At 42.2% G+C, this 27,750-nt stretch overlaps 1 protein-coding gene across 4 annotated transcripts in view; it reads left to right on the top strand.

Moving 5' to 3' along the window:
* LOC124044109 (mannosyl-oligosaccharide 1,2-alpha-mannosidase IB-like) overlaps nt 1–27,750 on the top strand; it is a 110,538-nt gene that overhangs the window by 8,971 nt on the left and 73,817 nt on the right. For all 4 annotated transcript variants that reach the window (XM_046363564.1, XM_046363567.1, XM_046363566.1 and 1 more), the window contains exon 4: nt 15,834–16,089. In XM_046363564.1, coding sequence (XP_046219520.1) covers nt 15,834–16,089 — 256 coding nt within the window. The remainder of the gene's footprint in view (nt 1–15,833; nt 16,090–27,750) is intronic.

Raw genomic sequence — 27,750 nt, 5'->3', positions numbered from 1 at the left:
GACAATGACCCAACACACCTCCAGGCTGTATAAGGGCTATTTGACCAAGAAGGAGAGCGATGGAGTGCTGCATCACATGACTTGGCCTCCACAATCACAAGACTTCAACCCAATTGAGATGGTTTGGGATTAGTTGGACCGCAGAGTGAAGGAGAAGCAGCCAGCAAGTGCTCAGCATATGTTGGTATTCCTTCAAGACTGTTGAAGTATTACAGGTGAAGCTGGTTTGGAGAATTCCTAGTATGCAAAGGGTGGCTATTTTGAAGAACCTCAAATATATAATATATTTAGATTTGTTGGACTTTTTTTTTTGTTGCTTACTATATGATTCCATATGTGTTATTTCATAGTTTTGACATCTTCACTATTATTCTACAATGTATAAAATAGTAAGAATGAAGAAAAACCCATTAATGAATATGTGTGTCCAAATTTTGGACTGGTTCTGTATATTTCTTAAATATCTCTGTCTGCCAAGTCGGTAAGAGATTGACCTGGTCCCTTGAAGGAACAATTTGCCCAACCAGTGTCATCATGCCAGAGCCAGCCTTAGCAGGGTCGGGATCAATTCATGAATAAAAAAAAGACACAAACAGCATGACTAGATTCATCTGCAGCTCTCTCTGTGTGTGTGTGTGAGCATTGCACTGAACCGTGACTAATAATACACTCCGATATACACGTGCGCACACACCTCGCCCATCTCGGTGCGGGGGAGCTTATGGAACAAAACTTATTGGATTGCAGATCTGGGTGAAACCAGTGACAGGCAGCGCTTCACACTGAGAAGGAAGCATGTGTGTGTGACTGCACTTCTAAAATGGGTTCCTGATCCACTGGCTCTCAGAATATAGCTGAACACCTCCAGGTCACCATGGGTACTGTCATCTCATCATACATGATTAGGCCTACTACCAATATATGCTGCTTCTTCAGTGGGGGGGGGGGGTAACCAAATCCGTGTAACCGAGAACACCATGCAGAGCAATGGGGAGGCTTTGGTTTTCTCATTCTCTTTTTTTTTTTTTTAACCACCCCCCACCCCTCCCAAAACAAAACAACCTGCAGAACACAACAAACAGTCACAAAGTTGTCATACACTATTTCATCTGAGAAGCATGCGACAGGCTTTAGACTGTTGGAAAGCTGGCATTACTGCTTGTTGCGCTAGGGGAACTCATTCACTGGGTTGAATCCATGGTGAAAGACTGTCATGTCGCAGGGATTTCTCTCTGTGAATACACTACCCGGGTCAGCTTTGCTGGCTGTTCATGAATAATGTATTATGTGTGGAAACAGCTGGGCATCTGCTTTCACTTATGACCCATAAAGAGGATCTCCTCTCAGGGCTCCTCAGGCTCTGGAGCCAAACATGAGCTCTGTGTCTCTTCTCATCCCCCACCCACCTACCAGTTTCTGCCATCCATGAAATGGCTAGGCAACTTAATGGCCCTAGATCTGGGATTTTCATGCATATGCTGTAGATGGTTTTTGTCTTTCTGACGATCCCAGAATGTACTCAAGCTGTAAACGGTTTTGTGTGTGTGTGTGTGTGTGTGTGTAAGATGAGTGGTAGAGAAGGGCAGACTGGTCTGAGAAGGTGCAACACAAACAAAATCACAGAGACACAAGACTGTGACTGGGAGATCTATGCTACATGGTTATTGAAAGACAACCATAGAGAAATGTGGTTGAAATAGAGTACAAAACACGAGGAACACCTTAATAATATTGAGTTACAACCCCCAGCCTCAATTTGTTAAGGTGTGGACTCTACAATTTGATGTCCTTTGGGTGGTGGACCATTTTTGATAACTGTTGGAAACTGTTGAGTGTGGAAAAACCCAGCAGCATTGCAGTTCTTGGCCCAAACCGGTGCGCCTGGCACATACTACCATACCCCGTTCAAAGGCACTTAAATATTTTCTTGTCCATTCACCCTCTGAATGGCACACATACACAATCCATTTCTTAAGGCTTCAAAATCCTTCTTTAACCAGTCTCCTCCCCTTCATCTACTTTGGCTGAAGTAGATTTTAGCAGGCAACATCAAGGGATCATAGCTTTGGTATTCACCCAGTCTGTCATGGAAAGAGCAAGTGACCCTAAGGTTTTATACACTCAGTGTATGACTAGACTAATAGAAGGCCATCAAGATAAACATGATGGCTATACACATTTCTAGAGAAAGACACATCTGAAACACAATAATCCATCAATACAGAGTACATTGCTGAAAAGCCAATCAATTCAGTAACACACACACACACACAGTTTCCATGCTGCATCAGTCAGACTCAGCTGTAAGTGAACTGCAGGGCCCATGACTAAAACAATCCGAAGCTGGATTCATCATGGACTTAGTGCTCTGTCACAAAGCGCTGATCAGCCCAGACCCCCTAAGGGAGGGGAGAGACCAATGGAGAAGGCTCTCCCAGCATCCTGCACATTACTCAGGGACGACAGTGTCAGCCAGCCATGGTGCCAGCACCTGCCTGAGCAGAGCAGTGTGTTCGACTCGTCATCGCCTGTTGGAGTGTCTCACTTTGCCTCCGTTTGTCTGCTCCAAGCTGCTCCCACTCGTTAATGGTGATGACGAGCTTCTTTAAGAGGGAGACTTGTTTGTGTGTCTGACTGTAACACAATGCTCTCTAAAACACAATGGCTGGCAGGGACAGCACTTAAGCCGAGTGGCATCACTTGCTAGCCAACTGACCGGAGCTGCAATCCACTCTTGTCAATTCAGGAAATGAGTTCAAACTGAGGCCCAGTGAATTAGAAACCGTATCCAATCTCTATGGCCTTCAATTCAGGACCTTAGAGATTGAAGTGGAATTGACCCCTGCGGTTGTTGGCAACTGGTGTGGTAATTAGTACATGCTGATGAGTAAATGAAATTGGGGCTCCAGCAGAGGTTTGTGATTCAGCACCTTATCTAAAACCCACAATTTCCCATTTTGTTTTTCATTTGACTGGTCTTACTGTGTAGAGCACCATTTTGTAGCAGCCCACGCCATATTCATCTAGCCTCAAGCTTGATGATTGATAATTGAATCATGAGTGTTACTACTTCTGGGGTAGAGTAATTGTACAGCCCTGTTGGTCCCTAGGATTGTAGCGCTGAGGAACGCTGTTAAAGGGCATTAGTCAAACAGGGATATAGGTCATGATGCTGTGATGAGGCCATACAGCCAGGGGCTCAGGTGACTAGCTGGAACAATGGCTGAGCAGCCAGGGAAAGTATGTCATTACACACCCCCTGAATGCCGAGCTTGGAGTGCTGTCGTCCGTTACACCACCGCTCGCTTCAGGTATGCCAAGTGGGTCATGGGAAGTCTGGGATGGGAAGTCTATGGCCAGCAGCGGCTTATATGAACACAAGGCAAAGGAGGAGAAGAAGGTGGAGGAGGAAGACGGAACAATTGTACTCAGCATGTATTTTATTCACTGTCTGTCAGACCTCCACTTAAAGGTGAAGTAAAGCTAGACTTGTGTGCATCACTTGATCGATACCATGAGGCTATTGTTTCCAGGAGAGCCCTTCTCTCTGAGAGCAGTTTTGATACAGAGCAATGCACAGACTTGCCTCTTAGGCCTATGCCAATGGGTTTCACCAGAGAGGGACTGCTTTCACTGACTACACAGATGGGACATTTTAGCTATCAACTTCGGTTGAGGATTTTTGTTCAATTCTGTGCTGATTTATAAACCCATTATGTTCCCTTTACCTTGTTTGAGACACTGAAGTGGACTTGATAACCTTGAACAATGGACATGATCTATTCTGCAGTGCGCCTCTTGGTATTTAGCACACACTTCTTCCACCTGCTTGGCATTCATCTATTCCTCTTAAATAGGAGAAACAATTCCAAATGAGCAGAGCACAGGTGTGATTTTCCCAAGCAAATGACTGATTCTCAAAGTAAACACTATCAGTAACCAGCGACGATGGCTGCACTGTGAAGACCCTGGCGTAATGAGAGGGGGAGATGGAGGGAGAGACGCTGTGAATCAGCCATCAAACCCTCCAAGCCACCAGACGTAATTAATTCTGTGGAGCGTGAGGTTTTAAGCAGAGCAGGAGATCAATGGATGAAGTAATTTCCGTGGGTGAGACACCTGTGTGCAGGGGAAGCGTTTCATTGCATTACATTATTCATGTCAACCCCCAAAACAGCATCTATGCGTTTGCAAATCCTCTACCGTCTTTCACTCTCTACTTCCCGCTCTCCATCTGTTGCTTTCTGGTTCTAGTGTCGATACTAGGTAGCTAATCCAGCACTCTGCTGTTCCTTAAATCCCTGGTGTTAATTCTCTTTCCGCTACCTTGTAAATAGTCTGGAGGAAAATGGAGGTAAAAAAGTGAAGGCTTACTCATTCCTCCCTAATCCTCATTTTAAAGAGCATATGCCTGGGCCAGAACTGGAAATGAGTAAACCCACTATCCATCCGGGCTGATGTCAGACAGATTGAAGGATGGAACACGATGGAAGGATGGAACACGAACGAACAGAGAACTGTGGGAGGATGGCGGAAAGCAGGAGAGACAGTTAAATGAAGGCTTTATTGTTTCATGTGTTCATTGAATCTTACAGGCTACACATTCACAGTTAAAAGCTGAATTGCAGTATAGGCCTACTGATAAAGACAAATCAAACTAGACATGACAATTGGGTAGATTAACAAAACAATGAAATTGATGGTGATGAAGCCAGCTTTGGACAGTTTCTTCACAATGAGACTGGTGCTTTTGAGAACCCAGTGGAGATAGATGATTTGATGATAGTGATGCAGTTGGTTTGCTGGCCCTGATGTCCTCATCCTCTGTACCCTGCCTGTGATGCCAGGTGATAGAGTTCCCTTGCTGGCCCTGATGTCATCCTCAGCTCAACTCCTCTGTAGCCTGGACTTAGTAGTCCTCCACAACTAATTTGTAGCACAGATCAGTCCGTAGCATTAGTCATCCTCACTACAAGCTCTTTGCCATTTCCACAATGCAGTCAGGTGTCATTGATCAAGGAGCCGGTGCATCTTTTTAAATGCTAACATTAGCCATCAGCTAGCTATCTAGCTAGCCAAACCAAACAAGCAGACTTGCCATACATTTTTCAGCTCTATGGATAAAAACAACCAAACATATCGAAACCAACACTTCATGACTTATTAAAAAGCAAATGTAAACACTATCATCTAAAATATGTGCAGAGTTCTTTTGTTTAGGCTGAGTTGTGGCGCCATTGCAGTTATTATTAGGGTTGCCAAATGTCCCATATTAGCTGGGCTATCCCTGATATTGGGCTAAATTGGTTTCTCCCATACAGGACCTCCCTTGTCCCGTATATTCATCCAATCACAGCAAACAATGGGATGCAAAAAAAAGATGTGGGTTAAGCCCGTCAGTGGTGACTCGGCAAAAGCTTTCTGTGCTTTATGCCATCGGGAATTCTCAATTGGCCATTGATAGGAGAATGACTCAACTCAGCATGCATCCACAGAAATGCACAAGAAGGCCACGCTGGTTAAAGGTGCAAGCAATATCGGTGCATTCATCGTGACAACTTTCCTTCGGAAAATGACAATCGCGGCAAATAAAGCCTTGTGTACCATACAGTTAAACATGGACTCAGCTACAACAGCACCGACTGTCTTGTTAAGCTCAAAGATGCCTTGTTTCATGACTCAAATGTTGGGAAGAACTAAAGCTGAGATGATTCCAATGAATGTTTTAGGACCAAATACTGTGCTGGATATTTTGGATGATCTGTCCCCGACCGAAGGTGAGCCCGTGTATTTATCAGTTGCCAGTGATGCCTCAAACAAGAGAAATATAAAAATGTTTACAGTGTGCGTGAGATTTCTCTGTATGTGATGGAGTGCAGCGCAAGTTACTTGACTTTTTATGAAGACCATGATGAAACTGCAAATGGCACTCATCAAGCTCTGATGAACTGTCTGGAAAAGCATGAACTGGATATTAGACACATCACAGCCTATGCAGCAGATAATACAAATGTCAACTTTGGAAAACAACTCTCCGTTTACCAGTTATTGAGCAATGCCAACAATCACATTCTGAAAGCTAATTGCCCAGCTCGCATAGCTCATAATGCCTGCAAGCACACCTGAAATGAGCTGTCAGTGGATATTGAGACAATTGTTTTAATGCTCTACAGCCACTTCTCAGTATCTGCCTCCTGAAGAGAGGAACTGCTTGCCTTTTTTTGCCTTTGTTGACATTGAAATTCTGCGACATCTTTGCACACAATGGCGCTCTCTTCATCCAACTGTCGATCGTCTCCTGCATAGCAGGCCAGCTCTTACTTCGTACTTCAGGTCCCTTGGGGAGACTTGTCCTGTGGCACTGAAGAGTATTTTTGAGTATGAAGAAAAAAAGGAAGCTGCTGAGATTTATCTGTGCTTTTTCCACAACTTTGGGTGTGTTTGAGGGTCTATGACACTGTCATTACATACATTGACAAGTGGTTTGATTTCTCACCAGAACTTGTAATGGTGAAACTGATCGGCCTCTCATTTGTCCTCAGTGTGCCAGGCTCAAATGCCTTTGTGGAGAGGACTTTCTCTCTGATGACCATTTAAATGGTCAGACTCAAGAAACGGATGCAGCACAGAGTCTCTGACAGCTGATCAAAAATGAACATCAAATATCTGTGAACTGTGACTTCTCATGTAAGGACTTCTCTCTGGCTATGCAAAAGGACAAAGGACTGCTTGAATCAGTCAAGAGCAGCAAAAAATATCCATGGAAAAAGTAGACTCGTGCCCCTTTTATCCTCTTTTGCATTTGATTTTTTTTTCTTCTCTCTCGCGGTAAAGGTCCAAATTGTGATTTCTTTGATAATTTATTTTGAGGATTATTCACATAAATTTACATAATGATACAGTTTTAGTACAGCTATAGACTAAATTGAATATAAAAATGTTTTGCCTTTCCAATTGACTAAGAATATGATATACACTGTGTATTTATTCACACAACACCATACCCACACCGCCGTGGCACCGTGCACTGGCATGCCACCTTTTGTCCCTTATTTGTTAGTGAGGAAAGTTGCCAACCCTAGTTATTATGGGGATGGGGGGGGGGCAGGATATGGGGATTGGGGTATGGAGTCGGACACATTGTTATATTGGATACTGTTTTCTTTGTCTAGTCGCACAATGTTTTCACAGCATTTCTAAATGGCTTTTTGGGACACACAGCATCACTTACAATGGTAGGGAATGGTAGCTAGAGACTTCCATCAACTTGAGTACCTTAAATATTTTGAATTGTGCTCCTAACTTTCTTTGTGTGCCAACATTCTTCAACTTCGGTGCACATGTGCTCCTTGTACTTAAAAAAAAACAGTCAGTGTAGAGCCCTGCCCATGTTCTCATCTCCAGCTCCTCTGCTAAACGTGAAACCTCAGCCTCCCAAGATAAAAACCTCTCTTCCCCTGGCTGTATTTCTTATCCCTGAGAATGAGCTCTGATCTAAGCCTCATGGCCATTCTGAATAGTACCATGGTGAAGGCTTTCTCTGTGGGGAAGCTACGGCAGTCTGCTGCTCTCCACAGTGAGTCATTCTGCCCGCCCGGAGTGCCTGGACCAAAAGCCTCGGGATAGGCAGTGAGTGCCAGGGAGCACCGGGGATGGAAGCATCCCTTTGAAAAAGGGTTTGATCCTTGTTCCTCATATGTTGCCACCGCGTCTGCGCCTATATTTTAGATGATTGCTTGTCAGGGTTTTCATTTGGCAACATTTTTATTTTACCGGACATTTGAGAAATTTAACGGCCCCATATGCATGGAGTCCGAAACCTGATTAGTGCGTCAACCCACAGTGCTCAGAATGACAAATCACGTTTAGAATATGGTAATTCATATTAACAACATGCAACGACGTGTGGTCCTTCTTACCGAATTCAGATGTGCACTTTGAACATGATAGAATAACTGTCCACATTTGACTTTTCCTCAGCTAAGAAGATAAGAAATGAACGTATAAATCACTAGTCTATGTCAATTTACTATGGTAGAAAAGTTTAGGCTACCTATTCTGTTCGTCATCTTGTCGAAAGAAATAGCCTGTTCCAAACAGACTCTGGGACAGTTGTGGGATGATAGATCTGAAATTCATACAACCAGTACGCCTAGGCTACATAGATTTTTTTTTTACGAGTCTGATGCAACAGGCGTTTAGCTTAAAATGCTGAGAAACTATTTATTAATGAACTTCTTGCGACTAGGTGGCGCTATAAATTTTTTTGGATGAAAAACGTTCCCGTTTTAAACAAGATATTTTGTCACGAAAAGATGCTCGACTATGCATATAATTGACAGCTTTGGAAAGAAAACACTCTGACGTTTCCAAAACTGCAAAGATATTGTCTGTGAGTGCAACAGAACTGATGTTACAGGCGAAACCCAGATAAAAATCCAATCAGGAAGTGCCGTATTTTTAAAAATCGCCTCATCATGCCAATGACTCCTTATATGGCTGTGAATGAGCTACGAATGAGCTTACGTTTTTCCACACATTCCACAAGGTGTCTACAGCATTGTGATCTTTTTCAGGCATTTCCATTGAAGAATAGCCGTAAGGGGCCATATTTAGCAAGTGGTCACATGGTGTCTCCCGCAGAAAATCTTGCGTAAAATACTGAGGTAGCCATTTTTCCAATCGCTTCTTATGAGAAACCAATTGCCTCGACAGATATATTATCTAATCTAATTTTGAAAAAAAGTTTGCCGTTGTAGTAGTAGCATTTTCCGGTCGATTTCTCAGCCAAGCATGATTAAGAAACGGGAGCTTTTTCGCCTACAAAAATAATATTTTTAGCAAATGTTCCTTTTTTTCCATCTAACTGGGAGTCTCCTGAGTGAAAGCATTCGAAGTTCTTCAAAGGTAAATGATTTCAGTTGGTTGCTTTTCTTATTTCCGTGAATATGTTGCCTGCTGCCAGCAGAGCCTAGCATAGCATTATGCCATGATAAACTTACACAAATGCTTGTCTAGCTTTGGCTGTAACGCATATTTTGAAAATCTGAGATGACAGTGTTGTTAACAAAAGGCTAAGCTTGTGTTTGAATATATTTTATTCATTTCATTTGCGATTTTCTTGAATAGGAAAAGTTTCTAGTGGTATTTATGTCCGCTGCGTTATGTTAATGTGTTTGAGGCTATGATTACGCTCCCGGATACGGGATTGCTAGTCGCAAAAGGTTCATGAGCGCAACCATGTGCACAAGACTGTCGGCTATGGCAAATGTTCGTTCCATAATGCAATTAGCAAGAAAATGCCATTGTCAAAAGTGCACTGCACATGTTACTGGTTCCATGTGACGGAGATTACATTTCGAAAGAGATCTGATAGGCTACTTTGAAGCAAGTTAAGACATACCTCGTATTAAACATAAAGGTTTCAAACAATTAAGTATATGTTTTCAAAATCCAAACTGCCTCGAGCTCATTGCACAGTGGTGTGACATACTGACGAACCCTTCCTTCCATTGCCGTTTGATGCCATGTTCAAGTTAACTGGGGGGAGGGAACGAGCTCCGACTGGGAGAAATCGTTTTGAACGGTCATCTAACTCGGAATTCCAACTCGAACTCAGGTCTTTTATCTAGAGCTCCGACTTTCAGACCTGAAGATCGCTGACGTCATGATTTGACATCGAATTTTTCAGCGTTCCCAGTTGTCTTAAAAGCATCACAAGATGCTGCAGCCGCTCTTGCGCTGTCTGACATAATTTCCATTTCAGGGCTCTACCTGTATGCTGTACACGTGTGGTAAATAATGAATATACTGTACATGGGCCAATTAAATTTCCACTAAATTATGCTAGTGAACCTATAGACCAATAAACCTGACTAGTCATGTATTTCTATTGACTGGTATTTTCATCAATGAATAGGTAAACAAATTAATATTCTCCTGGAGCCTGTGCCAATTTTATTTGACTAAAAACCTGTCTCCCTGTTTTACTATACTTCTGAGCACTAGAAGTCATCACAAATAATAAAGCAAGGAAAATGCTAACAGGTGAGTACTTTTTGCCGGTCATCACAAGGTAAATGTATATTTTAGGCTTAGCTTTTAGAGTTAGAATTAAGGTTCGGGACAATAGGCTTTTGAATGGGAATCAATTGGTCCTTACAAGTACAGTAAAAGTTGTGTGAGAGAGAAAGGAGAAAGCAGCAGTAGGTTAGGAGATGACAACATCTGAGATCAACAATAGTGGTTCTCTTAGGCCATTGTTAATGGATTCTCTGAAGCTGTGTAAAAAAAGCCACATCCTGGTATCCAGAAATTGCACAGTGACAGACTGCCCTCTTTTTTTTTCCTTTTTTTCTCCAGCATTATTGGACAAATAGGTAATTACTATGGTTGGGAGGTATCCAGATTTCCATACCTTAATACTGTGCCTGTGCCATCCCGGAATATATACGGTATGACCGGTAGTGTAAACACGGGGTGCTATTTGTTTTTTCAAATGTTATAAAATCCCCAAAAACATCCCTTACCAAAATGCGAGCAAGTTCCAAGGACTTCTCATAGGGAAGGCTAGGTAAATGCTAATTTACTACAAGGTCTAGGACAGACAACCCAGCTCATAAAGTTGTGCAAGTATCTCAAAACGCAGTTTGCAGCATGCACAAAACAAATATTAGGCAGCAGAGATCTTGTCTCTGCTGCTGTTACCAAGAAGCTTGATCTTGCTAGCTAGCGTTAGCCACTTTAATGACATTAGCAAGTTAGCAAAACCAAGCTGGGAAGAATTTATATGGCGGAGCTGAGTTAATAGTTTATGTTACAGTGGTAAAGTACTTAAGTAAAAATATCTCAAACTACTTTAGTACTTTAAAGTGTCTGTACTTTACTATTTATATTTGCCAACTTTTAATTCACTACATTCCAAAAGAAAACAATGTACTTTTTACTCCATACATTTTCCCCGACACCCAAAAGTACTAAGTACCCAAAACCATTTTTACATTTTGAATGCTTAGCAGGACAGAAAAATTGTCCAATTCACGCTCTTATCAAGAGAACATCCCTGGTCATCACTACTGCCTCTGATCTGGCAGACTCACTAATAAGCACATGCTTCGTTTGTAAATTATGTCTGAGTGTACCCCTGTCTATCCGTAAAAATTCAAAATGGTGCCATCTGGTTTGCTTAACCTGTTTGGGGTATGGGGCAGCATTTTCACTTTTGGATAAATAGCGTGCCCAAACTGAAAAACTCTGTCCCAGATCCTAATATATGCCTATTATTATTAGTATTGGATAGAAAACACTCTGAAGTGTGCAAAGCTGTCATCAAGGCAAAGGGTGGTTACTTTGAAGCGTCTCAAATAGATTTTTACACTTTTGCTTACTACATGATTTCATATTTGTAGAATAATAGCAAAGACATCACAAGGTGGACAATGGTAAAGAATAAAAATGAGTAGGTGTCAACTTTTGACTGGTATTGTGTGTGTGTAGTTGGCAAACATTACTTGTGAATTTCATGCAAGTGTAACACGATCACCTCACTTAAGTTGCGCTGCAGGAGTGACTTACCTCACGAATCTCCCATTTTGCTCATTATGCTTCTTTGTAAACAAACACGTGGCGGGCTCAAACTGCTGTTTTGGGCAACTCTTACCGGTAAGCATCATAAGAAAAAAGCTAAATGCAAAATGAACATTCTGCTTTATCTGTTACCTATTGCAGAAGTTGACTGCAGGTATTTATTTAAAGTACTTGCTAATTTTCAATGCCCAAAAAACGTAATTTACCAAAATGCTAACAAAATGTACTAAGGAATCCTTATAGACAACACTAAATTCTAACGAGGGTTGTGTACAGTTTCTGACCTAAATTATACAAGTAACTCCTGCTACTCAGTTTGCTGCATGCACAAAATGAATATTAGCCAGCAAGGCTCTTGATTCAGGAGGGGATTCACTGCTGTTACCAAGCGAATGCTTGATTTATGGAAGAGGCTAAATATTTAGCCAACTAGCTACTAAATTAGCAAACCAAATGCACAACTGCACAGCATTTAGCCCATTTTAGACTTAATATTTCTAAGATATCTAGCTGACAAACATTTTAGTTGTGAATCCCATACTGGAATTAAGTCACCTGGCGCATGCTGCACGACAGTGAGTTACTCAAGGCTCCGGTCTCTTGTCGTTGTGTGCTTGTAAACCAACACCACATGACTAGGGTTGCAAATGGTCGTAAACTTTACGGTAAATTTCTGGATATTTTCCATGGGAAGTTAAGCCTGGGAATTTTCCCTAAATTCATAAAAAAAACAGGGAACCTTTTTTTGTGGGCTACATAAGGCAATTCTAGGTCTTGTGGCATATTTTGGTTGAACTGTCCCCAATTCAATGGAATTGCAACCCTCTGCATTCTTCCATCACATGTACAGCTGATTTTGAAAATCTTGCACTCTAATGAGATGCTATTGAGCCCAGATGACTACACTGTCTGAGCCAAGGACTACATGCTTTCTGGAAAGTTTTGATTACAATGCTAGGTGGGGTGAATGTTTTATGATGTACATGATTGTTTTGGAGAGAATGATGGAATTTATCGAACAAAAGGACCATTTATGATGTTTATGGGACATATTGGAGTGTCAACAGAAGATCTTCAAAGGTAAGGCATTAATTATATGGTTATTTCTGAGGTTTGTGTCACCCCTGGCGGGCTGAAATATGATTGTCATGGTATTTAGTGGGTTATAGAGCACAACTGGTCCTTGTTTGGAAACACACACCAAAGCACGCAACAGGCTGACCAATACAGGCGTTGAAACATTGGTGGCCATCCGGGCAAATTTGAGGCTTTTTTAGCCTGACAACAAGCCATCCTTAATTAACAAGGTGGAAAGTGACGGAAGATGAGGCTGATGTTCAAGAGGTGGACATTGAGGACGTCCAGGGAGAAGACATGGAAGCCTGAGAGGAAGACAACCAAAGCTTTAGTTTCTAGACTATCATTTTACAGATGTATGTTGAAAACGTTTCTGGGAGATGCGATGGATCATTCAATATTTCCTTTCTTTTGTTGTTCAGTGAAATCATCCCATGTGAAGAGTCAACTCATTTAATTAAAGTTAAATTTGAAACAAATTTTTTCTATTGGAAGGATTTAATCATTTGCAATTATCTATTTATGATAAGGTAAAATGTTCATGTTTCTGTCTCCATATGATATGGTAAATATATCCAATGCAAAAAACATCTACAGTTAATTGGTATTAATATTGGACATATTCCCGGTAATTCCATTTTTTTCCCCCACGGAAACTTTCCTCTGAATATTCCCCAAAATGTGCAACCCTCCTGGGGACTAACAAACGACATAATAATGTGACAGATGAAATTAACTTAATGTTCTTTATATCCTAATGTATTTCTCAAGTTCACTGCAGGTATTTACTTAATATATATGATAATAATAATAATATAATAATATATGCCATTTAGCAGACGCTTTTATCCAAAGCGACTTACAGTCATGTGTGCATACATTCTACGTATGGGTGGTCCCGGGAATCGAACCCGCTACCCTGGCGTTACAAGCGCCATGCTCTACCAACTGAGCTACAGAAGGACCACTTAAATGTTGCTACAAATATTCAAAGGTATTAAAAAAATATATAAAAAATTTAAAGAGAAATAGTTGACGGTAATTGAAAAACCATCCCATTGCTTTTTGCAAATACCCCAGTGAACTATATACATCCGAAGCATAGTAGTAATTACATCGTGGTGCAGTCTTGACAATCTTTTCTCATAGACCGGCTGCAAGTGTTCTTGCATTACCATGGTTACACCCTGCTGCTTCCGTTTTGCCAGTCATTGTTTCCATGGTTAATATTATTTTCCGAGATATGGCAGTGTTCTGCCTTTTACCGTTGCTGATGATGGCCTTTGACACAGACAGACAGAGCACCAAATGTTCCTGTAACAATAGAATATGAGATGCCATTGGAAGAGGCTAATGAAAGCAGGAAGTGACTATGACGATGCACATGACTGCAGGCACTAATCAGGAAGGTAGATGCGATTTCTCTTGTCTGCTGAAGGGAACAGGAACGTTAGCTGAGGCAGACTTGATTGCTGGGGCCTGGGCTCATGTCTTCGTCATCATAATTGAGTCAGATGTTGACTCTGCCCATTAGCCCTGGGGCTGTATAGTAATGCCGTATTATTGGTGTTTCATGTTGTCATCCTGGCCTTTCCGTCTCACTAGGAGCCGTTATAGCAAGGTGTGGGCTGAAAACACCATCTCATTACACGCTGCCGTGCCCCACACACACGTAAACACTCATGACTGCTAAGCGCTTCAGTCAGTCTGCACATTATAACCCACTAAATACCATATTTGAATGCATGTTTGCGAGGGCATACTTATCGATGCGTATGACTCCAGCCCTCTGGTGGATTAGAAATGCCAGTACAGTGTGTCTATCCGGACTGAGTCAGTTCTAAACACACATAAACCTCATCACTGTGTAAACCCATTTCCTATCAATTAGTATGGAGACCGACACGCACATCGACATAAATGTTCTGAAGCCCGGGTTAATGTAAGTAGTGTGGTGCTGCTATTTTGGCCCTGGGCTGTGGATAGGCCCACATCAGGGAACCGTATGGTTATGAAATAAAACTGAGGATCACTGTCTATGCTGGGAGCCAGTCCACTTTGAATGAATGAGGAGTAATTCATCTAAAATGTCTGTCTTGGTGAGTTAATGTCGCTTCATGTTCAATCCCATGTCTGCATTAGCCGTGCAACATTTACGGGGATATGGCCCCTGTAGAAGTCAGGGCATTCATGCTTTTTGCGCTTCGCAGAGCTGTTGTGAAGGAAGATGTCAAGGAAGTGAGTGTGTTTATACAGGACCTCCCGACACACCTACCGTCAACCAATCATGTCAATGGGGAGCTATACGGAGCCCTCTGCATTGTTATAACATTTGGGAGATGCATGGTGATGCGGTAAGGAGCTCAATTTGATCTCTGCATGCCTCTGGAGGCTCCACCATTGCATCATATCCTCCATATGGAGCCTCAGACCACTTTTTCGGATCAAGCATAAATAGGCTTTTAATGTTTTAATGGCCGCGATGAAATGTCTCCTGTCTGCTACAGTAAGTGATCTGATCTTTATTTGCCGGCCTGGGGGCTCATCATAGGTGAAGTGAGCCGTGATGGCGGATCTCATCAGAGCACGCCTCCGTATCCACCTGACCCCTTTTTTTGTCTGTGTTTCATCTCTCGCTCTCCTCTCAATTTCATGCTTTCTTTTATCGCTGTACTGCTAGAGATGTTGGCTCTTTCTGTTTCTGTGCCTACTGCTCAGGCTGTACTGTGTGTTTTGTCTGTGTGGCAGTTGCTCTTATGCACTTTGACTCACGGCTGGCTTTTATCTGTCCTGTTCTCTCCCTCCCTCTTACACATGCAAGTCCCCTGCTCTGTCAGGGTTTAGCCCTCCAGTTCACAGCCCGCATCTCCAGGGCCCTTACAGCTGAGAACTGGTAGAGGTGTTTTATAATTTCTAACATATCTAGTATATTATAGAACCGCAAGAGAAAAGGGATTAACAGGACTGTTTTTTTTGTCAAGGCTTTTGATTCCTTTGTATTTATTTTTCCACAGTAGGCTGAATATGGCCTTAGGGAATAAGCCTTGACATGTGGCCCAGATCTTTACTTAGTTATACAATGTTAAACCTATATGTAATATTTCAAGCTGTTTGATGTCATTTACTTCCTCGTTGTGTTATCTGTGAGCTGACTTCCTGTTTCTCTTTAGGGAGGAGGCGGAGAGTCTGCGGGATAAGATCCGAGCGGACCACGAGCGGGCGTTGCAGGAAGCCAAGGAGAAGCTGAAGAAGTCCCGGGACGAGCTGCGGGCTGAGATCCAGACTGAAAAGAGCAAGGTGCTGGAGGACCTGAAGAAGGAGGGGCCCAAGCCGTTACCACCGGTCCCCATGCCCAAGGTGGTGGGGGTCAACGATGGAGACCCCGGGGAGCCCGACATCAAGGAGAAACGAGACAAGATCAGAGAGGTGAGAGGGAGAAAGGTCTTGGGGTGGTAACTAAGAGTCTCTGCGACGTCGTTGTCTTTTACCTGCCCCTATTTTTCAGCTATGTCCTGTGTCTCGGTCTGATCGTTCAGTTGCTATTTCTGAGGTGCTAAGTGGAGACAGTCAGAGCCAACCTGAGACCGCTTTCCTTTCCCCCATCCATTCTCCGAGATAATTACCTTGTTTAATCCCTTTCTGAACACTTACTGCGGCACAGGGCCAGCCCATTCACTCTAAACCTGCCTTTGTCTTCCAACCTGCCTTTTGTTCCCACATAATTATCATTCAAAGTATGCTGCCATAAACTCCCAAATGAGGAGCGCTAATAGCTATACGGTGGCCACCCGATTGCTTTGTGACTGTGAGCACAAGTCATATCTCTATAGAACACGGGCCGACTGTCATCAACGATAATGTTTTAATCACGAGGATGGCTATTCGTGTCGCACTGTTGCAAAATGTTGTATTTTTTTACTTGCATGTTTTGCAGTCACGACTTGTTTAACTTGTTTAATAGAATGAAAATGAGGCACACCATCTGTCCAACCAATATCACTGTATACTGTACGTCCCTGCTCTGTGTTTACTTGGTAATGTAGCGAGCCACTAGCCAGGTCAGTGCCCTGTGATCACCAACAACCTATAGGGAGGACTTCAGAGACCTGGCCGTGTGGTGCCATGACAACAACCTCATTGTGAGCAAGAAAAGGTAGCTGATTGTGGACTACAGGAAAAGGCGGGCCGAACAGGCCCCCATTAACATCGACTGGGCTGTAGTGGAGTGGGTTGAGAGTTTCATGTTCCTTGGTGTCCACATCACAAATGAACTAACATGGTCCAAACACACCAAGACAGTCGTGAAGAGGGCACAACAACTCCTTTTCCCCCTCAGGAGACTGAAAAGATTTGGCATAGGTCCCCAGATCCTCAAAATGTTCTACAGCTGCACCATCGAGAGCATCCTGACTCGTTCCATCACCGCCTGGTATGGCAACTGCTCGGCATCTGACCATAAGGCGCTACAGAGCGTAGTGCAAACGGCCCAGTACATCACTGGGGCCAAGCTTCCTGACATCCAGCACCTATGTAATAGGCAGCGTCAGATGAAAGCCCATAAAATTGTCAGACTCCAGTCACCCAAGTCATAGTCTGTTTTCTCTTCTACCGTAAGGCAAACGGTACAGGAACACCAAGTCTAGGACCAAAAGGCTCCTCAACAGCTTCTTACCCCCAAACTGAACAATTAATAAAATGTCCACTGGATTATTTATTTTGTGTACAAGTTATCTCTATAGCCTCGTTATTGTTATTTTATTCTGTTACTTTTTATAATTGTACTTATTTTATTGGGTAAATATTTGAACTCTTCTTGAACTGCACTGTTGGTTAAGGGTTTGTAAGTAACAGTTAGGTCTACACTTGTTGTATTTGGCGCATGTGACATTTAGATTTTTGATCTGTGGAGACAGAGATCACTTATGGGTTCATGTAGGGTGGCGATCATGCTGTCATGTCACTGGGGTACTGCAAAATTCTGGTAACGTTCCCAAAATTCCCTGGTTTTCCAGAAATTCTATCTGAATGATTCCTGGATTTCCTGCTTATTCCTCGTAATTCCAGAGGTCTTCCAACAAGGATTTCTGGAGAACTGTCAGCCTGTCCCTAGATATCCAACCCTCTTCAAAGTTCAGTTTCCCACCATATATTAAATCGCCACCACCATATTCATATTTCCTATAGGGACCAGAGCTGACATGCTAGCCCTCCATTAGCTTGAAAAGAGCGTACTATTCCCCTCCACTTTGGTTATGAAAGGGCTGGTCATGTAGCCGTTATGCTTTCATCATGAGGAAGATTGAGGAGTCCTTTTGAGGGGAGGAAAAAGACAGTAATTTTTTTTTTTTGAGGGGGGGGTGTTATTTGATACAGAGGAAAATAGTGGTCTTTGGTTGGTTAGGATTATAGCATTGTGGTGTTTTTATAAAAAATAGGAAAAGATGTGTTGTACTGCATTTATTAGAATTTGTTTTGCTTGAATGATTTTGTTACCTACATTTCTTGACCATAAATTAAGAAAATTATCACAGTTGAGTGAGTGGCTATAATTTCGGCTTGTGTGTTTTAGAGCTCGACCGATTATGGGATTTTTGGATATATTTTTAGAGTGGAACTATTCACCGATAACTGATATGTGCTGATGATAATTATAATAATAGCTGGAATATAAAATCAAATAAATTATCTTCTGTATGGATTGTGCTTAAAACGGCAATACAAAAATACTCTAAGCAGATTTCTTAAATTTAAGAAACATTTAATGGATTTGGAAGCTGAGCATTTTTGATAATTGGTTCACTTATTTTTGACAAATGAGGGCATTGCTGTTTTCTTATGGTCATGACTGTAAGTCGCTTTGGATAAAAGCGTCTGCTAAATGGCATATATTATTATTATTTATTATATATATTTGGTTTATCCCAAAAGTAGATCACACCTGTACAGTTGTGAATGAAACATGATTTATGTAAGTGGATAATTAAATGATAACAGTGGGAAAAACAACATTCAGATTGCGGAATAATTCAAAATTATTAGGCAAGCTTTGAATTTGTGAACTAAAAGGTTAGGAGCACCACACAAAATGTAGGAGCACCAGAAAGACTAGATTTTCGAATGGAAAAACTTACTCTAGTGAAAGGACGATAAACTGCACTGATTCCAGCAAAAATAAATTCCTAGACTGAGCTGCTTCATGCTAGCCAGCTAGACAACAACGACAGGACACATTTTCAATGTATTAATATTTAGCTATGTTTTCGTTGTTTGCAGGGCTGTAGCCACTGAAATATGGCAGTTGTCACTTGAAAGGAGAAACGTATCACAAAATGTGCTGTTCTGCCTCTAGTGCCAAGTGTTAGTGAACGGTCCTTGCTATGTGGGATCCTTAATATCCCTACCCCATTGAAGTAAGCATTTTAAAATGGTTATGTTAAGGTACGGCTTAGGTAATGGTTAGGGTAGGGGTTAAGTTTAGGATTTAAGGAGGTGTCCCAAGGATTCCAGATGGCACTAATCCTCAAATACTTTCATAGAGCTAGTTTGCCGAGCACTTGTCATGGAAATGGAGTGGCGTAAAGTGATAACCCATACATCAAAACGTAGCTGCGATGTGCTAGTTTTGAACCTGCTGTTATTTTTGTCTCTGAAAATGTATGAGTAACTGGAGGAGTAACCTTCGCAAACAGCAAATATAACACCACATTTTGCAGGCTTCACTAAAGGGCTGTAATGTTAACGTTACCACAGAGTTGAAAGTGCTTAACACCACCCTACCATGGCACTTCATGTAACAGTACATGGACAGTTCACATTTTATTGAGCTGTCAAGCTTCTATATACTCAGCACTCGTAGAAACAGCACCGTAGTAACAGTTCACAGTTGTTAACTCTCCTCTCTGACTAGTGTAACTGCATTGGGTGATCGTGTCTAGTCTTGCTGTAGCATACCAAGGCAAATAGGCTAGGGCCATGTAAAGAGCGCCCTCTTCAGCACAAATATTATCTGTCCTTTTCAGTGGATTAAACGGTGATACAGATATTTCCCGTAAACGGCTAATATCGGCCGAACATATCGGTCGGGCTTTAGTGTTATTCCCCATGGAGCTGGGTACTGTGACTGTAAAGCCCAGATAAATCAATAGCTAAAGTAGGCCTTTAAAAAAAAGAGGGATCTAAATGCTGCCTGTACAGAGATGTATGGGCCCATAAAGATAGCACTTAGATGGAGATGTGGAATATGCGTAGAACTGTTTCCTGAAGCATTCTGCCCTGTTCTGAAAGAACTCCCTGGGTTTACCATCGTGCTGTGTTTGGTCAGGACGTGTCGCTTTATTCATTTGTTCGTTTTGAGACCCGTTACTAAGCACTTCCCCGCAACAAACATTGTGGGCACTGCTCGTTATTTCTCAAAGTTTGTGTGAAAGAGAAACTAATCGATGTTTTTGCGTTTCATGATGATTGAGCTCAGTCAGGACTTGTGGCTAGCATGAGTCCGTTTGACAGCGGTGAGTGATGGCGTGTGGGAATAACAGTGGCTGACAACATATCATCTGTTGCTGAACAACAGTGCTACAGCGTGTCTCGCGGAGTGATCTTAAAGAGAACTGCACAAAAAAGATCAGGTAAACCGCGAAGCACACGGGCATCTCCCACTCATGCAGCTGCCAAACTGAGCAGAGACAGCTGCTAAGTGGAGAACGCACTGAACCGAGAGCGCAGTTGCACTTGGCCAAATCAATTCCAGTAATGAAATAATTACACGTTGCGACCCACCATTAACAGGTTGCGACACACACTTTAAGAAAGGCTGCTGTAGACCATCTACAGTAAGACTATCCAAATAACATGTTACCCAACGTTCCTATAGATTGTTGAGAGCCATTATTTTGTTAATAACACTAATACAGTATATGCATTATGCTGATTCCTGCTATGAAAGTATCTGCCTGTTTCGCTGCTGGCTCTCACTCCTTCTAACCGCTGTGTGCATAGAGGAGGGAGAGATGCATTCTGAAAAGCACAAGCATATGACCGTTCTAGTTAGAGTAGAGTCACAGCTTTCTGTGAGGATGTAATATTTGTCACCTCTTAATATTGAGTTCATGGCACCAATTGTGTAGTATGGTTTTGATGCACCTGTGGAGCATGCCTTTTGCAGTGAATAGTTCTACATAGAGTTAAAGTATGGGTAACATTGATGGGGGTAGGGGCCACAAAAAAGTTAAACTTATCATGAGGGGCCCTCAGTTGTGTGTGTGTGTGTGTGTGTTAGGTTGTAATTCTCAAAGTAAAAACTCAACGGACATTTCTGAAAGTTTTTAACCAAGTTTATTTTGCCCAGTGGGTCAATACAGCCAACACATGTTTCCACCACCACAAGTGTATATGTTCTCCCAATTTAGGCACTCCTCCTCCTCCTCTAATCCTTACATCTGTTATGGTCCGACAGGAAGACGGAGTGATAGGATAATTAACCATTGTTTCTCCCTTTTTGGTATTGGACCTGACCTCAACCCTCTGGAGGCCTAATCTAAAGACCTCCACCCGTCTCCCCTAACACATTCCAAAGCCATCTGGCTCCTACAGATAACCATTAAATTCTGATGTAAAAACCAGTCTCTTTCACTCCTTGAGTATAACAATGTTCCAAGTTTAACCCAGAATCTATATATACAGTGGGGCAAAAAAGTATTTAGTCAGCCACCAATTGTGCAAGTTCTCCCACTTAAAAATATGAGGCCTGTAATTCTCATCATGGGTACACTTCAACTATGACAGACAGAAAATCACATTGTAGAAAATCACATTTTTTATTAATTTATTTGCAAAGTATGGTGGAAAGTAAGTATTTGGTCACCTACAAACAAGCAAGATTTCTGGCTCTCACAGACCTGTAACTTCTTCTTTAAGAGGCTCCTCTGTCCTCCACTTGTTATCTATATTAATGGCACCTGTTTGAACTTGTTATCAGTATAAAAGACACCTGTCCACAACCTCAAACTGTCACACTCCAAACTCCACTATGGCCAAGACCAAAGAGCTGTCAAAGGACACCAGAAATAAAATTGTAGACCTGCACCAGGCTGGAAAGACTGCAATAGGTAAGCAGCTTGGTTTGAATAAATCAACTGTGGGAGCAATTATTAGGAAATGGAAGACATAGAAGACCACTGATAATCTCTCTCAATCTGGGGCTCCACGCAAGATCTCACCCCGTGGGGTCAAAATGATCACAAGAACCACACGGGAGGACCTAGTGAATGACCTGCAGAGAGCTGGGACCAAAGTAGCAAAGTCTACCATCAGTAACACACTACGCTGCCAGGGACTCAAATCCTGCAGTGCCAGACGTGTCCCCCTTCTTAAGCCAGTACATGTCCAGGGCCGTCTGAAGTTTACTAGAGAGCATTTGGATGATCCAGAAGAAGATTGGGAGAATGTCATATGGTCAGATTAACCTGTTACTCCTACCCCCTGCTTTTTCGAACATTCTGTTAAAAATCGCGCAACATTTCAGCGCCCTGCTGCTCATGCCAGGAATATAGTATATGCATATGATTAGTATGTGTGGATAGAAAACACTCAGACGTTTATAAAACTGGTTAAATCACGGCTGTGACTATAACAGAACGTGCGTTTCATCGAAAAGTGCAGGAAAATCTGATCACTGAAAATGGAAAAATATATCCATGCGCGATTTGAACCCATTGATAAAGGTGAACCACATTTAATGGGGCTGAGGTTGCAATACCTACAGCTTCCACACGATGTCTAGAGTCTTGTCATTTGCCTACTATTTGTCTCTTGGTCAAACAGACGCAAGGCAGTGCAGTTCTTCCGGTCTCCGACCGGATATTTTGGTTGAGATTTACCCGGACATTATTTCCAGACGGACAGCTAAAGAATATACATCGCCTCGTGATCAATTTGATCGCTTATTAACGTGTACTAATACCTAAAGTTGCATTACAAAAGTATTTCGAAGTGTTTTGTGAAAGTTTATCGTCGACTTTTTTAATTTAAAAAAATGATGTTACGTTATAAGACGCTATCTTTTCCCGTTTATCACACAGTCTTCATAGATCGATATCTAGGCTATATATGGACCGATTTAATCGAAAAAAAGATCCAATAGTGATTATGGGACATCTAGGAGTGCCAACAAAGAAGATGGTCAAAGGTAATGAATGTTTTATATTTTATTTGTGTGTTTTGTGTAGCGACAACTATGCTAATTATTTTGTTTACGTCCCCTGCGGGTCTTTTGGGGTGTTACATGGTATCAGATAATAGCTTCTCATGCTTTCTCCGAAAAGCATTTAAAAAATCTGACTTGTTGCCTGGATTCACAACGAGTGTAGCTTTAATTCAATACCCTGCATGTGTATTTTAATGAACGTTTGAGTTTTAACTAGTACTATTAGCATTTAGCGTAGCGCATTTGCATTTCCAGATCTCTAGATGGGACGCCTGCAAGAGGTTAAACCAAAATATAACTTTTTGGTAAAAACTCAACTCGCCGTTTTTGGAGGACAAAGAATGCCGAGTTGCATCCAAAGAACACCGTACCTACTGTGAAGCATGGGGGTGGAAAGATCATGCTTTGAGGCTGTTTTTCTGCAAAGGGACCAGGACGACTGATCCTTGTAAAGGAAAGAATGAATGGGGCCATGTATCGTGAGATTTTGAGTGAAAAACTCCTTCCATCAGCAAGGGCATTGAAGATGAAACGTGGCTGTGTCTTTCAGCATGACAATGATACCAAACACACCGCCCGGGAAACGAAGGAGTGGTTTTGTAAGAAGCATTTCAAGGTCCTCGAGTGGCCTAGCCAGTCTCCAGATCTCAACCCCATAGAAAATCTTTGGAGGGAGTTGAAAGTCCATGTTGCCCAGCAACAGCCCCAAAACATCACTGCTCTAAATGAGATCTGCATGGAGGAATGGGCCAAAATACCAGCAACAGTGTGTGAAAAGTCTTCAAGGTTACAGAAAACGTTTGACCTCTTTCATTGCCAACAAAGGGTATATAACAAAGTATTAAGAAACTTTTGTTATTGACCAAATACTTATTTTCCACCATAATTTGCAAATAAATTAAAAATCCTACAATGTGATTTTCTGGATTTTTTCCCCTCATTTTGTCTGTCATAGTTGACGTGTACCTATGATGAAAATTACAGGCCATCTTTTTAAGTGGGAGAACTTGCACAATTGGTGGCTGACTAAATACTTTTTTGCCCCACTGTATATATAAAACAAATGTAATACTTTTTTAAGTGTAATTTCCTTTAATTGTACACATGTCATGGAACAGAGAAATGTTGCATTTTTTAAAATAAGTTTGCTGCAATTCTACACATTTTGCCATGAAGATTTGGAAATGGTATAACTCATTTAATTACATTTTGCAATGGGCCAGAGAGGGAAATATGCAGTTTCACAATTCATTTCCTGCAGTTCTAAACGTTTTGTCATATGGTGGAGGAAAATGTTTGTGCTGTTTTATATGATGTCTGATGAACAATGGGGACGATTATTTGACCATGACAAGTTTAGTCTAGCAGCCAGCTATCTTAACAATCTAATTTTTTTTAGCTTACATGGGCTAATTAAGTGACTCTGACTGACCTAACAAGAGAAACTGCTGATGTACAACCAAATTTCAAAATTGCGCCTTGTGTATTTTACTATTCTAACTCAATAATAAGTTCGAGGGGGAGGGGCAGGGTTTGAAAAGGGTCCAAGCCGCTAGTTGCCTATCCCTCGTCTACATCAAGTAGCCTAGGCCTAGCGCTGAAATATTTTTGTAGGACATCTGCCATGTAGACTAGTTAGCAATCTAGTGTTTTGCGTTTCCAGGTGGTGAATAATATAGGCCAATATGCACAAAGATTCTCTGAAGAGCCAAAAAGAAGTCTGATAATTCTAGATCCTATTTTGACATGTTGCACATCCAAATATCTTATGCATTTCCTGGAAATGTTATTTGAAATTGCTTAGACCAACTTTTTAAATCATAGGCTACCATCTCAATTGTCTTGCTTGGCACTTTTTTTTGTCTAGAGCACTGCCGCTAATGGGAAGTAACTGTCCATTAAAAATAAAACGTTTGTTAAAAAAAATAGTTACACTTTTTGCGTGTGTCCATGAATTTCACTCATCTCCTCTAGGGCATCGTAAAGCTCTCTCGCTCTCTGAAGCCTCCTTCCAGCATGGCCACCTGCCATACACTCATTCTAACACTGTGTAACGACACTTATTTCTCATAGGGTTTACATCCAAAGCTATAGTCTAGTTCAACTGATATGTATCTGTTTTTAAGGATCAACCTTCCTCTTCACCATTTGATACTATTTGTGAAACTGCGAAATAAGTATCAAGAGACAAAATAAGATCCATTGGCCACAGCACTATGCTATAGGCCCCTTTCCACATCTAACACGACTCATCTCAGAGAGCCAATCTAGGTTTCTGCTCTGTGTGATACACACTGTCGTAAGCTATGCCCATCCAATACAGCCCTATATCCCCGGAAGAGAAACACTACCCGGTGACCAGAATTCATGAGAATTTAGACCTCTATATATTATGTATAGATGTCGTGGATCTATATTTCTACAGTATCCTCTCTGCTAGAATACACCTCTGTATATGTATGAGTTGGTAAGTAGGGCTGGTCGTATAATCATGTAACTGACAGTTATAGATGACTACCATCATGAAAACTTATTTAAAATAAATAAAAAACCTTTTTAAATAACATCAATCCATATTTGGGGGGAACGAACAGCTGAATGAAGGTGGGCCGGCCGGGCATTCTTGCTTTTGAGTCCGATTCTCCTGTAACATAGACTGTTCCTTGTTTTTTTCCCCGAATTCAAACAGTTATTACGGTGGTAGTGGTCGCTTGACCGTCACTGCCCTATCGGTAAGTGTGGATGTGTTTGGCAACATGATTCCATGACTGTTTTGCTGTCGTTTAGCATGGAAAGATGGTGAAAAGGGATGTGGTGAAAATACATGTCTGTATTCCAGGCAAACCACAGAAGCTAAATGTTAAGTATAGGCCTAACGAGTAGCATGGTGATGGGCCGATGAGTGTGACTGAGAAACTTGAAGAGGACAAGACAGACCCACAATGCCACTCACCTCAGGACTGTTGCCACAGTAGCTCATATCAGTGTTGTCTCTGGTGTTTGAACTATGCACCGATATGACATTTATGGCCGATACTGATAATTTCCTTGCAAAAAAACAACCCAATACCGATATTTAACATTTTAGCAGCCTTGTTAAGCATTCTAGTACAGTTAAATAGTTGAAACACACACACACTGCCAAAAAGTTATTTTGTTGGTGTTTACGGATGTCCCTATTACCAGTAATACATAATAAAAACATTTCTTTCACTTCCTTGCTGTGCTATTTCGTTCATTTGTTCAACCAGGATTTCATGTGCACTCAGTGTGCACGGTCACTGTGTCCGTTTCCATTTTGTCCAGCTGTGCCTGTAACATTTCACGTTAACCCTGTTTCTTGTCTGCATTGAAGTACCTTGCATCGAGCATGGTGGCGACACAGTATCAAATCAAATAGATTTATATAGCCCTTCGTACATCAGCTGATATCTCAAAGTGCTGTACAGAAACACAGCCTAAAAACCCAAACAGCAAGCAATGCAGGTGTTGAAGCACGTTGGCTAGAAAAAACTCCCTAGAAAGGCCAAAACCTAGGAAGAAACCTAGAGAGGAACCAGGCTATGAGGGGTGGCCAGTCCTCTTCTGGCTGTGCCGGGTGGAGATTATAACAGAACATGGCCAAGATGTTCAAATGTTCATAAATGACCAACATGATCAAATAATAGGTCTGGGACAGGTAGCACGTCCAGTGAACAGGTCAGGATTCCATAGCCCCAGACAGAACAGTTGAAACTGGAGCAGCAGCACGGCCAGGTGGACTGGGGACAGCAAGGAGTCATGCCAGGTAGTCCTGAGGCATGGTCCTAGGGCTCAGGTCCTCCGAGAAAGAAAGCGAGAATTAGAGAGAGCATACTTAAATTCACAGGACACCGGATAAGACAGGAGAAGTACTCCAGATATAACAGACTGACAATAGCCCCCCGACACAAACTACTGCAGCATAAATACTGGAGGCTGAGACAGGAGGGGTCAGGAGACACTGTGGCCCAATCCGATGATACCCCCGGACATGGCCAAACAGGCAGGATATAACCCCACCCACTTTGCCAAAACACAGCCCCCACACCACTAGAGGGATATCTTCAACCACCAACTTACCATCCTGAGACGAGGCCGAGTATAGCCCACAAAGATCTCTGCCACGGCACAACCCAAGGGGGGGCACCAACCCAGACAGGAAGATCACATCAGTGACTCAACCCACTCAAGTGACGCACCCCTTCTAAGGGACTGCATGAAAGAGCACCAGTAAGCCAGTGACTCAGCCCCTGTAATAGGGTTAGAGGCAGAGAATCCCAGTGGAAAGAGCGGAACCGGCCAGGCAGAGACGGCAAGGGCGGTTCGTTGCTCCAGAGCCTTTCCGTTCACCTTCACACTCCTGGGCCAGACTACACTCAATCATATGACCCGCTGAAGAGATGAGTCTTCAGTAAAGAGGCTCAGAGAGAATACCACCGATTTGCTTGTTCACAGCCTCTAGTCAAGTACATTTCCAAGTTAACCCGATGTTCTGTGTCTGCATTTTTGTTGAGCAGGACTTTCAATGTCATGACAGGGTATCACGTCTGCTGCAGAAGCAGTTGAGCTTATTTCTCAAGTCAGTTGTTCGAATGGAGCTAGGAGTGTTCATGTTTCAAACATGTTCTCAATGCCACTGAAATGGCAGCAGCGGTATGAGAAGACCCAGCACATTCTTGAGCATGCAGTACTGCTTTCCTCAGTAGGAAATCCTCGTGGAAACCCACTGTGCTGTCAGGCTCCTAATGGTCATGGGGCTGACATCGCTGGTCCAGTCGGGAAGCAGTAATAGCAGTGATGCATCATGGATGTGAGTTTCAACAATACTGTGTAACTCCGGTAAGGCAGCAGCTGAAAAATGGCGC

Source organism: Oncorhynchus gorbuscha, linkage group LG09 (assembly GCF_021184085.1).
Source record: "Oncorhynchus gorbuscha isolate QuinsamMale2020 ecotype Even-year linkage group LG09, OgorEven_v1.0, whole genome shotgun sequence".
Taxonomy (NCBI): Eukaryota; Metazoa; Chordata; class Actinopteri; order Salmoniformes; family Salmonidae; genus Oncorhynchus; species Oncorhynchus gorbuscha.
Note: the sequence above shows the minus strand (reverse complement) of the source record. Positions and strands in the feature narration are given on the sequence as shown.